The sequence below is a fragment of the Rhyacophila brunnea genome, unplaced genomic scaffold, assembly GCF_057557595.1.
Source record: "Rhyacophila brunnea isolate RB1 unplaced genomic scaffold, BYU_Rbru_1.0 scaffold_12, whole genome shotgun sequence".
In the NCBI taxonomy this organism is placed as follows: Eukaryota; Metazoa; Arthropoda; class Insecta; order Trichoptera; family Rhyacophilidae; genus Rhyacophila; species Rhyacophila brunnea.
In genome coordinates, this window is record NW_028232774.1 from 22,490,264 (window position 1) to 22,506,520 (window position 16,257).

At 33.6% G+C, this 16,257-nt stretch overlaps 1 protein-coding gene across 25 annotated transcripts in view; it reads right to left on the reverse strand.

Moving 5' to 3' along the window:
• The window catches only part of shot (dystonin-like protein short stop), a 572,629-nt gene that overhangs the window by 335,786 nt on the left and 220,586 nt on the right, over positions 1 to 16,257 (reverse strand). For 22 of the 25 annotated variants that reach the window (XM_085960983.1, XM_085960963.1, XM_085960973.1 and 19 more), the window contains exon 1: positions 14,723 to 15,419. The exons of the other annotated variants lie outside the window; for them this stretch is intronic. In XM_085960983.1, the coding sequence (XP_085817109.1) occupies positions 14,723 to 14,951 (229 nt within the window). In that variant the 5' untranslated portion in view covers positions 14,952 to 15,419. Of the gene's footprint in view, positions 1 to 14,722; positions 15,420 to 16,257 lie in introns of those variants that run through there. 25 annotated transcript variants of the gene reach the window in all.

The window sequence follows — 16,257 nt, forward strand, 5'->3', positions numbered from 1 at the left end:
GCTTGGGCCGCTTACTACATAGGTGAAGGGTAATGCGCGGCGAGAGACGTGTGATTATGGTTATGAATAAACACTGCATACGCGGACTTCGCCCGCCCGACGCGTTCTGTGAGCGCTATCGCATAAAGTTTCAGCGTGGTGCGATGAGCAGGATAAAAAACTTGAACATAAGGGCCACCCCAATGACACAGTGTACAATGCCATACACGGTTTCCGTCTATGGCGTGATGCCTTTAGGCATAAAGCCCACCAACACGGCGCTCGGTGTGCTCTCTACGAAGTAGGCCCCCTCCCACCCGCGCATTACCCTTCACCTATGTAATAAGGGGCTCAAGGAGCACAAAATAATTATTATTATCAGCGTCTCTCATAACAAAGCAATAAAAATATTATTAAATTTCTCGGGGCTTGTAATTAATATTCACGATGACATCATTATACCAGCGAAATATGAGACGCGCAATAATTAAACAAAGAGTTCACTGTTATTAAATAATGGCTTCTCGCCCGTCTATCGACGACGCTGCCAGAAGCGTAATTTTGTTTGCCGTGTTCAATGAACGGACTACATTGTATTTTCGTTAATTCGGCCGCTGAGAAGCCACACAACGGTGACTCATGAGGCGGGCGGGCACAATGCGTCGTCAAATCCAGTGTGCGCTGGCGTATTTGATTACGTTGTATTTTCGATGATTCACATAGAATATGCGCGAGCCCCACAAGTCCGCTTTAGTGAACTTTATGCCCTACGCGCATTATCTAGACCAGGAGTTTCCATCCGCATTTTCATCAGAGAAGATTTATAGCCAAACAAGGAATGGCGGGCAAATTTTTATGCCAAAGAAATTTACGTAACTTAACGAATACTAGATACATATTTCACAAATACACAATAGTTTTGTTTTTATAAACAATTCCTAATAAATAAATTTTAAATATTACAGATAATTAGAAAGGTGTTAGTATGCTAATCACAGGTTCACAGGCGCACATGCGCCCGCGGGCACATGACTATAATCATAGTTCGAGGAATTTCGATCGAATTTCGAAGGTAACTAAACGGCACTTATGGCAAATTTAAACTTGCATCCGCAATTCAATGGAAAATGTGGAAAGGAAACCACAGGAGCCTCCGTTTTCTATATGCAGTATATATATACTTTATAACATAAAATATAGGTACATCAGGTTCCACGCACGAAAGTGGCGTGAAAATGGCGTGAAAGTAAAATACCTATCAGAAAACAAAGTAAAGTAAGTATTTAAAATGAATACATAATATAACAATGCGTGTATCAAGGCGTAAATTATCTATCCACTGTACAATCTATAGTAGGCTCGGAATATTTAAATGATCATCTGTTTATGGTATCCGATTACGAAGAGTATCGTTGACATTGTAAGAATTTGCCGGTCATAGACCGTAAAACTCATTAGTCATTACCTATCGTCTTTCTTGGAAGAAAAACATATTTTCTTCAGTGGACAGGTGACGGAACAGACATCACCAACGTAGCATAGATACGTCCCAGCAGACATAAAAATACCGAGAAATTACTATATTGGCGAACTGAGAAGAAATAATTTAAAAGTTTTAAACGATTATTTTCGCAACAAGTGCATACATAATATTAAATTATATTCAATAAAATCAGCATTTACTTAATCTAATGGTAATTATATTAAGTTTAAATTTTTCATATATTCTGTGCAGTTGAAATTTTAAAAACATTAATTTGATGGGTGAACAAAACGAATGAAAATAGCGTTGCTGTCGTTCGCATTACGTTTTGAAAAATAGTTTAATTAATTAAATTACCTATAATTATCTCATTGGTTTTGGAATGTAGTACGTCGTGTAGGTATCCGAAAATTAGGTAATAAGTAAAATAAGTATGTAGGTACTGTTTTAATATATTTTTTTCAAAATTGATAGTTAGCTACATAATATTAAATACATTAAAATTACCCATGCGGGTGGTCAGGTGATGTATCAGAAAACTTGGCAACAAATGTAACTAATATAACTAGGTAGGTATCAGTGGGTCTATCTATTCTATACCCAAGGCGGCTATCGGCGGTTATCAACGGTAGTTTATCATATTTATGTATTGGGGTATTATAATTGTGACAATAAGTTAGCCGTCTAAACCGTCAAAACTGTCTATCTCGCTCTAAAAGTAACACCACCAAAAAAGGGGCTGTTAAAACATAGCACTTGTTGACAATTTAGAATGTTTAGATGGATAACTAATTGTATCAATTAACCGCATCAATACATAAATACTACTATTTAATAAATATACTACCGTCGATAGCCGCCAATAGCCGCCGTGTATATATATAGAATAGACCCACTGGAGTAGATGTTGGAGACAACTTTTGGTGTAATAATGATATACCTAAATAAACCTATTGGTTAAATACTCTACATACGTAGGTGGCACGATGATCGAATTTTCCCTTCTGGGCCAGCTTTTCCGCGAAAGTTCGCAAAATTCTTCAAAGGTTTCGCCAGTCAAATCACTTCGTATATATTAAATATTTTCTTTATATAATATGGGAATAACCCGAAAAAAAACAAATGCTTAAAATTGGATACATCTACAAAATTGATTAGGTAACAATCGCAATCGGTTTGACTCATTGATTTCTGAAGCATGCAACTGATGTAAACATAATGTTTAGTATAAAATTGTGGTAGCATTTTTCCCACTATGTAGTATGCTTTATTATATTATCTAAATCGTGACCTTAGGATAAACTTAATAAAAAAGTACCTACTTCTCGCTAGTCGACGCTCTCGAGAAAGACAAATCCACTTGTACGTAGTTATGTAGGTGTAAATGTAAAAGAACTGGAAAATGGCGGATTATTTTATTGTCTAAATTCGGTTTCAGTAGACCGTAAAGGGAACGGCTGAAAGTAGAAAGCATGTCCGAATGAGATCATCAATCCGAATAAATAAATAATTAACAATATTTGAACTGCAGCCAATTTTAATTAGGTAAAAAACGCAACAATTAAAAGTGGTTTTACTACGTCATAGCTATTGACTTTGACTCGCTGAAGTCTTAAATCAACGTAGTTTAACATAGCATGCCTAGTGAATACAATTAAGGTTCTTTGCCAACAAATTGTTTTATATGTAAATTCTTGTGTAGGAATGGAAGTAATATTTAAGGCACGATAAATGCGAATAAAAACATGACCATTACCATAATATTGTACAATAATTATTGTATTTATATGTACACTATCAATATTTCTCTCTGTGTGAAATAGCTTACCTGGCAAATAAAAAAGTAAGAATTAAAATTATATTTCCGTAATATATTATTATGAGAATACCATATTATGTGTAAAAATGTATACTGTAACCAGTGTTTAAATCTAGTCATGTTAAAGTTAAAGGAAAGGACTATCAGATGACTGAAGACTTTCCTGACTTTCGATTGGCGTAGGTACGATAAGAATTTCCTAGGCTGCGTACAAACCTCTGCTATATTCTCTACAATAAGTAAGAAGTATGATTTACTAATAATCAAGAGAAATATGGAAGACAGTAAATGCGTACGCAGAAGATGATTTTCTAGACTGCGCAACCTCCGTAAATGGCTCTACGTCCAAGGGGTTGGTAATGTGCTCCGAGTGCTACGACTAAGCTACGACTGACCCGTGGTAGAGAGATGGTTTTTTTTTTGTAATTTGGTCGCTATAGAAGCCAGCTGGCAATGTCAATTTAAGAGAGAAAACTGACTTTTGATTACTACACTATGAAATAATCGAAAATGCTTAAAACAAAACAAAGACAAGTACCTAGAATAATATTGTGGTATCAAAATATAGGTAAGTAGCTGAAAAAAATATACAATCGGTTCAAAAAAAAAAATAGTTTCCACCACATAAAAACAGAATAAAAGCCTGAAATAAAAGAAAACACAGGATTAATTGTTATGGTAGATATACATAATATTAATAATGATAAGATGCGTAAAAATAAATACAAAGAGCAGGCAGGTTATGTCAAAACAAACACACTTTCAAACATCCAAAACAATCAGGAAATAGATGGTAAATACTCAAAAACACTCGAAAACAATATTCATTAAATCAATTTATATTACAGCATCGACCTTCAGAATGCTGATAATCCGCTTTGGTTATTCAACGATAAGAAAAAAATGTTTAGTTTAATTTTAAAGTATTTCTAAAAATACACAAATATAATATTATGTATTCGTATAAAATTTGCATCGTTGTGTCGTTATATTTTTTATGAGTATTCGAAAACGTTTTATAAGAAACAACAACAATGACGTATCGGTGTTGATGTCACATAATTAATCACTTATTGGTTAGGCTACAAACATAAAAATAACGTGTTTTTTTTAAATCTCTAATTCTGATATTTTGCGTGAAGGAAGACAAAAGTTCCGCTGGAAACATTGGGTGACCGAGGAGAATGGTAGTCGGAGTAGGATTGAGGAAACGTATAATTGAATATCATATAAGTAATTAATTTACTATGATTCATAATATAGTCAGAATCATAATAATTATAGACCTATCAATTAACAACCCCAAGAATGTCTATTTCACTTTACAGACATCAAATTAAGTACAAATTATTCTGCTCGCTGAAATATATCTAATTAATTAGCCTTAATGAAGTAAAAATCGCTTATTTTCTGGGAGTACAAAACTAAATAAATCCAGATTTGTTAAACTTAAAATCAGTAAAAAATAAAGTAATCATTAAAAGTGGCAACATATCTTAAAAACATAGTGACTAACCTAGAAATTAAAAAAAATATATTGAGAATTTCTATATTAATATAACTTGGTGTTTTCAACCTTTCGGAGATCGCGACACACGCTAAACAAATCTGTATACCAGAGGTAAACTATTGTAACTCCAAAAATCGTGAAATGGAGTTATTGTTATATTGTTACTTCATTACTTATCCTGCTTACGTGGTAAACAGCTGTAACTCATATTACTCTTATTATAAAAGTTAAAAATTAAAAATGTCATTGTAACTCCATAACTATTAGAGGTAAACAACAGTAAGAAAACATACAATTCTTTTGATGAAACTTATAATCGAACTACAGCGGTAAACAAACAAAAAGGTTTTGATAAATAGATAAATTTTATCTTTTTCCATTCACGAATGCCACAAGTTGAAAGTTCCAAAAATCACAAATTTGTCTCTCCTGTGAAGTTGTCATTTTGGATTTACCGTAGTTTACCTCTGGTATACAGAAATTAGTATTTTCCGAAACACCAATATTGTTAAATTGAAATGCTTTGCCTTAAATAATAACACATCTACTCTACACTTATTACAATTTTGTGCCTGAGTTATGCTAACGACTCACTGATATAACTCGAGAAAGTTTGGTAGTTTTCTTTTATAATGCTATGCCGACCTATGCATTCGATATGTTCTATAATATTTAATGTTGTAAAGTCAATATTCTGGGATTTGTGATACACTCTTTGAAGTGAATCTAAATAATCAACATTATACTTCTAAACATGCACATAACCTGTTGTACACAGAAGGCCGCCCATCATATATATCAGAATAACCAAATAATTAACAAAGCTAATTCAGTCGTAACAATCGATGCATACATCTCTACGGCCATGACCGTGACACTGACCATACACAGCACGAAGTCAGTGGATAACATCAAATAATATCATAATGGACACTGTTTTAATTATTATTAAATCACCACCATAGGTAAAATAATTTATTGTTTTGTAATAATTAACTGCCCATTGTTCCTAGTTTGAAATAATTTTATATTATTTACCCGCGGTCAATACAATCAAACCAGCTGATTTAACTGATAAAAAGTTAATTCTTGTCTGTATGTATGTTAATCTATTCGTCTTACCAATTCATTAATTTGGGCAAAGAGAAGAACAAAATGGATATCTTCGCCAAAGTTGGCAAGGCTGCTAATTTATTAGGACTGCACTCGAGCTAATTGACAATTTTAATCTTCAAAGAGACGCAATACTAATCGTTGAGAGTGGGAGTTAATTGGCAGTATTATTCAGAAGTAAGCACACATATTTATCTTATAGTATCGATAAATACGCAATTCAACAAAAAAAAATGAATTCATTTTGTATAATACAAATAAAGACAATATTTATCTCACTTTTTATGTCAATTATTAGATATATACTAGAACTAGTGGCATCGGACACATCTAAAGCCTGCCTTACAAAAAACCAAAATTTACGTTCGTTCGGTACAATCCGTGATAAGAAGGATCTAGCACCTGACTGGGTTCTGCATCACATGTCGACCGCAAAATATGGCCTGTGTTGGCTAGGACTAACACGATTATCGACTCTGTAGGCTCCGTAGACGTTGAGTGTTGACACCAATTATTTTTGACAAATTATATCATTGTGAATAACATCGATTTATAGATTATTGTAGACTTCGACGTTTAACATGGCACATGGAGTTTTAGGATAGAACATTAATAATCACACAATCGTCATAATAACAAAAATATATAGATACATTTTTTTATTATTAATGCATAGATACTTTTGTAGATAACCGCAATCTTTTGAAATTCCATTATATGTGTTAGCATTACAGAAAAGATGTCTTACCGAATTGGTAAAAGCAATATAATATTTTGTATAATGAAAAGTACTTCATCATCATCAGCCGGGATCAATCCACTGCTGGATGAAGGCCTCCCCAAGCTTTCTCCAACTCTCTCGGTCCTGTGTCGTTCGCTGCCACGTATTTCCGCCGAACTTTACCAGTTCGTCAATCCAGCGGCTTTTAGGGCGACCCTGTGGCCGTTTCATACCCCTTGGGTACCATTGGATGACGGCATTTGTCCAGCGGCCATCCTTAAGTACTTAAGTATACATAATCATATACATACAAAAGTACTATAACATATAGATCGGTAATAGCCAGGGAACTAAGAAATAATGGGAACTGAAATACCTAACAGGTAAGGAGAAGCAGGCAACCGATCTCGAGTAAGGATGAATACAGGATAAATTTAAACACGCGTCAAGAATACGTCATACGTCGAATATTGACAACTGCTCTCGGTTTATGCATTGGCGCTCATTTAATATTAGTGTATTACACACATTATTACACGTCTATAATGCGTGGTTCATTTTCGCAGGACACTCACACATTCAAAACTTACTATTATTGAAAAGTACAAAAATCTTATAAATTGCAATTTTATCTATGTGCTACCCTCGGGCATTTAATGTGTGAATATGATGATGCAACCTAAATGTTTGTATTGTCTTAAAGTATAGCCGTATAAACTGTAAGTTTTAGTTCAAATTATATAACTGTAATACAAAGTACCTAAAACATTTCTAACATAAAAAAAAACACGGTGGATTTTAAGTACATCGGTAACGTACTGTCATGCTGTAAAAGATATCAGTAACAATAATTGATAGTTACGCCCACTCCGCCGATTACCAAAGACCTATTACATACTTGACATGTTTAACTATGTCGGAATCCACGTATTGGTGGGCACTGTCTGCTATACTATATCGTCAATAAATACCGGAGTAATTCAAATACCACTATAGTGCATCGTCTTTCGTAGTATTCTTCGAGAGGATGAGTGATGCAAGTAAAGACCAAGTAACTTCGTACATACAGGTATGACATAAGCTACCAGTATACATACGATCAGTATTATTATTACCAGCACCATGAAATATTGACAGTACCATTGATCATTCAATGGGTGGATGAGTGATGGAATGAACCTGATGACTATTCGAATATCAGTATTGACAGAACCATAATATTATATTATATTCTTTTTTAACACTACAACAGGCCATGATGCCCAATGACAGTAGTGTAGTAACTAATATAAGTAAGTCAAACAATCACAGACACTCACTTTGAAAAACCTTAATCCGAATGCACAAATTATATATTAAAAGTTCTATGATTCGCAGCATTATGATACCGAAAAAAAGACCATCCCGTTCCAGCGGCAGATTTACCACTAGGTACTCTTGACTGTGCGCACTAGTTTAACCTCATCGTGGTTGCAAAATATCCCCAAATATAAAAAAAATATATATATTAAGGAAAGACATGGAAAACCTATGACTTAAATGGAATAATACAAAACTTAAATCCATTAGAATTTAAATTCAAATTCCATCAAGTATCTTCGGTGGATAGTATTGATATTATGATTCTGTTTTAGTATCGCTCATTGCAAAGAATGAACGCAGTAGGCATGTATAACACTGCAGTCAAAAACTGGGCAGTGATCAATGGCTGTAGAATTAGTATCGTTTCTCACAATAACAAACGATTTTTCGAGTAGGTACCTATTGATAAATGTACATTATTTTATAGATACTCCAGATTGCGACTTAAAGAAGTACCTTCAGATGCATTTTAAAGGAAAAAACAGCAATGTATTTTGGAAACAAATTAATACTAGAACTGGATAAGAAAATGCGGAATGGAAGAGAGAAGCAGTTTTCCGTGTCCTTTACTATTTCTATGTACGAGTACCTAGTTATATTTTGTTACAACATATTATAAAGTTGTATTTTTCCTCGGATACTCCAAATAGGTGCTGCGAATAGCGCCCCGTGGGGTTAGATCCCCCCTTCGTTGCCCCCTTCCCCCTCTTATTATCAACAAAGTCCCAATAGCAAATCGGTCAATCGATTTAAAAACCTCAAGATACAAAAAAAAACTTATAAAAATATGGATTTTCGTATAAAAAAACACATCTGCTTAGTATCATCAAAGACAACGGCGTCGCAAGATTTAACCAAAAATCAAAATAAAGATACATAATCTTCAAAAAGAAGATATCAAGTTACACATGTATTTTTCTTTATTTAACATTATGATATTCTTTATAAACATCGTAAAGTATAATATTTATTTTCAGTGTTGCACAGCTCCCGTTTCACAGAATAAAACGCATTCTACGCGATCCCACGGTTAGCCTCTTTCATTCAATAAATGATACCAAGTGTAGATTACGCAAGACTTCATCAAAAGCAATGAGGTTTGTTACTTTTTTTATTATCACTGCACAATAAAAACGGACTTAAGCAGTGTCTAACGGACTGCATATTGAATTATTACGATATTAAAAAATATACAGAGATGCCGACAATACAAAGTAGAATCTTGATATAATGCTTAATTATTCGGCAAGCTTATTCCAACCGGCGCTTTAGCTACATAGATTGCATATATAATTAGCGCCTGAATAATATTAACAAGAATATTACTGCGAATAACAGCTCTGAATAGCTATGTCTACATTAATTTGATCAATTCATCTTCCACTTTGCTTCAACCTTTTGCGCAAGCTTTAGGGCGAAAGCGTGTTACGTACCGCGTCAACTGTCTACACTTGTACGTCACATAATTTTAAACATTTCACAGGAAGCAGCGTTGTCATATGTCTATAATGCTGACTTTAACACAAATCTGTAAAAAATATACTACTGAGAACATTTTTCGTTTTGAATCCTTCAAAATTATGGTATTTCTGCCTTTTCACGGAATCATTCGGTTGGCAACTGGAATTGGAATTGGGTGATGGAACTACCATCGCTAGCACGAATGTAGACAGGGTTAATTGCAGTTACTACGACCCGCTGTAAACCACAAATCGATTTTAGAGTCTGATGGTTTTATTATCGCGAAGTTTTTTAATAATTTATAAATCGTAAACGTGTAATAAATTCATAGATGAATAATATATTATATAAAGCTGATTAATTTAGCATCACTACACCGACACTTACAAAATAACAAAGATTATTTTTAAGTTATGTAGCGTGTCACTTTGACCGTTGATTGGAAACATTAGAGGAGCGAGAACCGAACTAGGATGGTTACTAATATTTTGATTGGAAAACGATTGACAAAGTCTATACATTAAAAATATGCTATCATACCTAGCTCATTTGAGCTTAATTAGAGACTTGTTCAAAAGGTGTTATAATAATCGTAGAAAAATAGAATAAAGGCTTCCTGTGCGAGAATTAAGAAGGTATGCTGATTTGGAATCAAAGTTTATATCAATCCTACAATTTTCTGACTATAAACCCATTCTCAAAACGATCCTAATTCCTAAGTAAGTATAACTAAAGTTATCTATCTAAAGTTAAGTCTCGATCTGAATATCGTGTCAAAATGGAGAGGGTGTATTCTTGGAAGCATATTTATTTTATTTATGTATTCATTAATAGTAAAGAATAAATAAGTTTGCAGTCTCTTCACAAATCACTGATATCTTGTCTCAGTAATGAATATATACATAGTTAAATAATTATTTTATTTCTTTTACATCCTATTCCAATAAGACTTTCTTAGAAGTCAATCGAATAAAGTTTGGTATACGGAGCGGCGTCTCGACTCGCATAATTAATCTAAAATCAAACAAAAAATGAAGAGGACACGTTTCGCATTGTTTATACAATCATGCGTGATGTTTGTATGAATACGAATGATCGATTGTCACGAATTGATACAAGATAATTTCGCCCACCGTGGCATTAGGTTGGAATAACAACGTCTAAAACGTGCTTATTGATTTGTAATCTAAATCATTTGTTTATCGCCACGTCTTGGCTCTACGGCCAGGATTGCCTACCCCGTCGATCACTACGAACGGTGAACTTGCCATGAAAATGCGGCGACTCACAGATAACGCGCATGTCGTCAAATGCTTAATACACGGATTTCTCATCCAGATAGATTCAATTCCCGGTGAGGTCACAAAACATTTAGGTACTTATTTGTTTTATCAAAGTATGAGTGTTCCTGTTATTATTAGGTACTATTCTACTGCAATATTACTGTCAAGGTATGTGGTAGTGTTAAAAACAATTAAAACCATATGTTAAAGCTGGAGTGTTAACACCAGGGAACTGAAATACACAACGGGTATGGCGATAGCAGGTAACCGACTCGAGTAAGGATGAATCCGGGTTAAACTTACACACGTGTCTAGAATACGTTTAGCGTCGAATACTAAAAACTGCTCTCGGTTTATGCATTTACGCTCCTTTAATGTTGGTGTATTACACACACTATTGCACGTGCATAATGCGTGCTTCATTTTCGTAGGACACTCACACATTCAAAAGCCTGCTTCACCATGCGGCGTATTGAATATAGCCTATTGGTAGTCTATTTATTATCTGTTCTGTGGTTAACACCTAAACGTTACTATGGTAGGATGTTTTTTGGCAGTCTATTCTGGTTGTAATGCCACAGGTAATGCATATCATTGGAAGCATTCCACTTCCGAATGTGTCGAAAATGTAATACTAGACTATACTTTTCTTCACTCTCTTTTGGAATCGACGTTGATCAAGTGGTGTATAATAAATTAATAATCCAATAAACGTGTTTCGTCTATGTACGCGACATTTACATTTTTTCTGCTTTAAGTATATAAAAAACTGTTTTTATCATTTTTTTTTCACTACTTACGACGGCAATATTGAGGCAATCTAGTATCTAATTGTTGTACGTGATGGATTAAAGTTTACTAGTTACGCGAAACACCTGTGCCACACTGACTAAAAGATTGGGAACTCCCGCTTTACTGTATAATGATGATAGTTACAAGTAGGTAATATCAAGCACTTACATTTTATTTTATATTGTTACATATACCTACAACGATACACGATGAGTAGTAAGTATAAACATGCAAGTGGGATGTAAATATTTATTTAAAACAATAAGATTAATACAATTTTACAGTATGACTACCTACTTACTTTCCTTTATCAATAATTATTATTGAATCATAGTATACATTACGTGGCTTTAAGGCAAGAAGAAGTAACGTGACACATTATAATATATTACGATATTATGATTAATTATAATAATTTGGATCACATTGTTTGAAAAGACAGTGTGTTTTCCACTTTCTTAAAGCTTTAATGTTACGAAGATTATGCCGTATTTAACTATTTTTTTTATTCAACGAATGATTCACAAGATTTAAGAATGTAACATTCTTTTTATTGAGCATACATAATTTGAAAACACTTCTGAGAAATATATAAACAATAAAAAAATAAAAGTTAACATTCGTTGCAATTAGAAAAGTTACATATAGTATAGTGGTCAGTGTACGTGAGCGCGATTCCCGAGACGCAGGTTAGAATCCTGATGGGTGTCGTGTTTTTTATTTTTATTATCTATACGTTATATAATTTTCAGATGTGTTTCCAAATTATATTAGGCCTTATAATGAAATCGTCATCAAAGTAATGATGTGAAACATAAAACAAAATATGAAACCTAAATCAGTTTCGATTATGAGTTACGAGTAAAGCAGTAGATTAGGAACATGAAAATATGCTAAATGTATCCACGAATGATTGAAAGATTTAGGTGCTGTTCGTGAATTATGATTTAAATAGAACCAATTGGAGAATAAAACAAAGTCCTCGGCTCTCATAAATACTCTGACTAAACTGGGCAGAGCATGATCCACTTTCGGTAGAAATAGAATGACCGAAGATAACATGCCCTAAAATTATCAATGGGGAAGTAATAACTACCTACCCAGGCATGAGACAATTTAAGATTAATTTGTCCATCATTATCATACAGCTAAGTGACCAATAACTGAATATTTATGGGGAATATAAAGAATGGATAAAATATTAACTGATAAGCACAAGTAAATTTTAAAAATATATGGAATGTCACATTCTCAAAATCTTGTGAATTATTCGTTGAATAAAATAAATAGTTTATCAAAAACATTGAGATATGCTCATAAAAATAATGACACAGCTTTTAAGGGGTTACATTATAAGTTTTAGGTATCTACAAGTCTATTTACTAGAAGTCAGGCGGGAAACAAGGGCAATTTTCATGACCGATTTCGGCAAAATTCATGAATTCAAGAATTATAACGTAATCTAACCTAACCTAACAAAAAATTCAGTAAGTATATCGGCTATTTTCAAAATTTATTTGATGCTGGCTTTCACTAGACAGACAACAACCAAGTTGTATTATAGCTGAAAAATAAGGAAGTTGTTTGGTCTAATATGAACATTTCAAAAGATGACTGTTGTGCATTTGTAAAGTGGATAGAAGTCCTCTTGCTTCTTATCTACTCAATTATTATATTACATCTATTAATTTTACCCAATGGCCAATATGTATGTAGTGGGATTCGAACCAGTGACCAACTTTGCCACAAGGTAGGAGGTAATTTTTGACAATAATCACTAACTAAAAGTCATTGGAAGCTGGAATCCTAAACAATAGATACCTGATACCTGCCATTGAAGAGGAAGAATAAAACAACTGCTCCGTCATTCATTGTACTTACTGGTTTCGTATCGACGCAGCAACAATTTTAAAATCCTTTGGTATCGACAACATTGCGTGTCATCTAAATACACAGGTAACTATGTAATCCATTCAAATAATGTCTATTACTTGGTGCAACTCGGTAATTCGCAACTGGAGCGTTTGACAAAATGGACAACATTATTAAAGTCAAGTTCATTCGACATTAACTTGTGTGTGAAATTTGAGAATTTAATCACGGCAGTTGTTTTATTGTTGACAATCGTGGGAAATAGGTGCTCAATGACGACAAAAAAATTCACTGATTGTTGTCTTTTCACATCAAAATCAATGCCAAACTCAGCTATTTAAATATTTGGCGGCGCGTATAATAAACAGTCTAGTGCCTAGTCAAAAACAATTTAATAAACATATCAATCAATTGGGTACTTGTCGGCTTGAAAAAAAATTAAACATGAAAATAATGAGTAGAATTACTATAAAAGCCACTCGATTAATCAGTATTAGTCGAAACATCTCATTCTCATGCCTGAAAACATTCAAAATACATACGAAAAAACACACGCACACAAACCACACGCAAAAACGATTAGTACACGTCTATACCTGTATAATAAATCTGTATTTCAAGAATATTTAATCAAATATTATGGTACGGTGCCTTAGCTAATATTATCTCAAATAGTATGTACATACCGATCGGTCAAATTAATCAAATTCAGTATGATTAAGTAAAGACAGTTTACTTATGAAAAAAAAAACAGTTCAATAGAGATGTGAAGTTATTCTACGAATTCAGCCCACTTTAATATGGGCGAATGTGAATCGTATATATAAAATTGTATGTACCTACATTATTATGCTTTTATAGTGTCAGTGTTTCACATTCTTTAACTTTAGATATAACAGTTTTAAAATGTGCATGTGCAACATAAATTTGTTGAAAATTAACTATTAGGTATGTGAGAAGTTATTCCTAAGTTATATGCTAAGAATATATACAGCTATTTCTCATTGATCTTACTTTATCCGTGCCAATTCAATACCAATTGGCAACAACGCACTGTAAGATATTTCAGGCGTTTAATTCTAATGAATGAATAACTCGCTTTATCGTTTTGGTGAATTTAGGTTTCTGTTATGAATGTACGCAAAAATTGAAATGTCGGTATTTAATACAAAGTAATTAGCTATTTAAAAAGTCTAACCTGTAGAGATAATATTACCGTCCAAAAAATCAAAGTAATTATACAAGATAGACATGTAAAAATACTCCTTTCCTTCATCATCGTTTCACACACCTGCCTGCTCGATAAAGAACCCCCAGCACGTTGTACCTTTGAACTTGGTCAGATTCTCCTCGTAAACCTGCTCGTGGGGGCCACCGTTGTTGTTACCAACGTCGTTGGTGCCCCCGGAGACGCGGCTCTGGTACTGCTGCTGGTGCTGGTGATGATTGTTGTTGTAGTAGGCTCCGCCCCCATTGAGGGCGCCCCCCTGCCCGTCGCGCAGAGCCTCCTGGGGGTCGAACCCCAGTCTGTCCTTGTAATACGCCTGGGTAGACATTACGTCGCCACGATCACAATTTTATTAATAATTTAACACGCACTTTTTCGTTGTTTTAATAATTACTTTACATAGAATCAAAACACTCGCATTATTATTATCAAAAAATCTTCACGATTTATTAAAATTTATTATCGTTGAAAATAATACATATAAATCGCTCGATTTTATTTTTTATTAATTATTTGATTTATCACGATTTCTTTTTTAATATGGCTTGCATAAAATTCAAAGGCACTTTTTTATTACGTTTCAGAATCGATTCGTTGACTATTTATGGATCCGCCAAAATCCATAAAGAAATGTCAAACGAATTATTCGATGGATATCTTCTCAATGATTGTGACTCATGTAGAGACACGAACACTTTCATGCGAGCGATACCTACGTATACGGTTCGCACATACGCAAGACACTTGACACAGTTTTTTCGTATTTTTTATTGATTTCATACAATATACTCGTCTTGACTTTTTCAGTTACTGCTTCACTCTCGCACGCAAGGACGTTACGTTTATAGCGTACAAAATAATGCGTTACGTACTTACACGTATTTAGTTATATTTTTATATAATAATCTTCATTGATCGTTACAAGATTGAAACGAATAAGGTAATAATTATTAATTTGTTTTTAATAAGCTTTGTAAATAGACGGTATCATTTTAATTACATATAGAATTAAATTTTATGGCAACTTTGTTAATGGTTTAAGTATTATGTTATATATATTATATTATTAATAAGATTTTTCAGATTTATTAAATATATTACTTAGGTATTTGTCGTGTAAAAATTGAGCCAATATTTTTTAATTATTTATATTTCTATTATAAAGGAATGTTCTGTTTCTTCGATGTTTTAATTCGTATTATTGCACCGGCAGATTCGCCCGGTTCACTTTTTCTCCTTACAAATAGTTGAAAATGTATTTTTCTCGTTCGGGTTCGTGATTCGAGCCTAGTGGGGGCCGTTATTAGGGGTTGGTGCGCGTCTCCCAACCCTCGCGGTCGTCACTTCTGTCAATACAACTATGTTTCTCACTCTACTAACTCACATGACACTTGTTTTGTATTGAAGAAACCACCTGCAGGACAAAAAAGAATAAGACATTTCGATCGGCAAACTGCGAGCACTTGTCGAGTTATGATTTCAGTACTACTAATCAGTTATTACTAATCGATTACAGACACAGTATTACTAATCGATTCACTACAAAACATTTAAGGTGCATTCGGTTAATTGTGTGGTATTCAATCTATAAATAATATATACTTATAATTCGGACGAAATGTTAAGATACACTT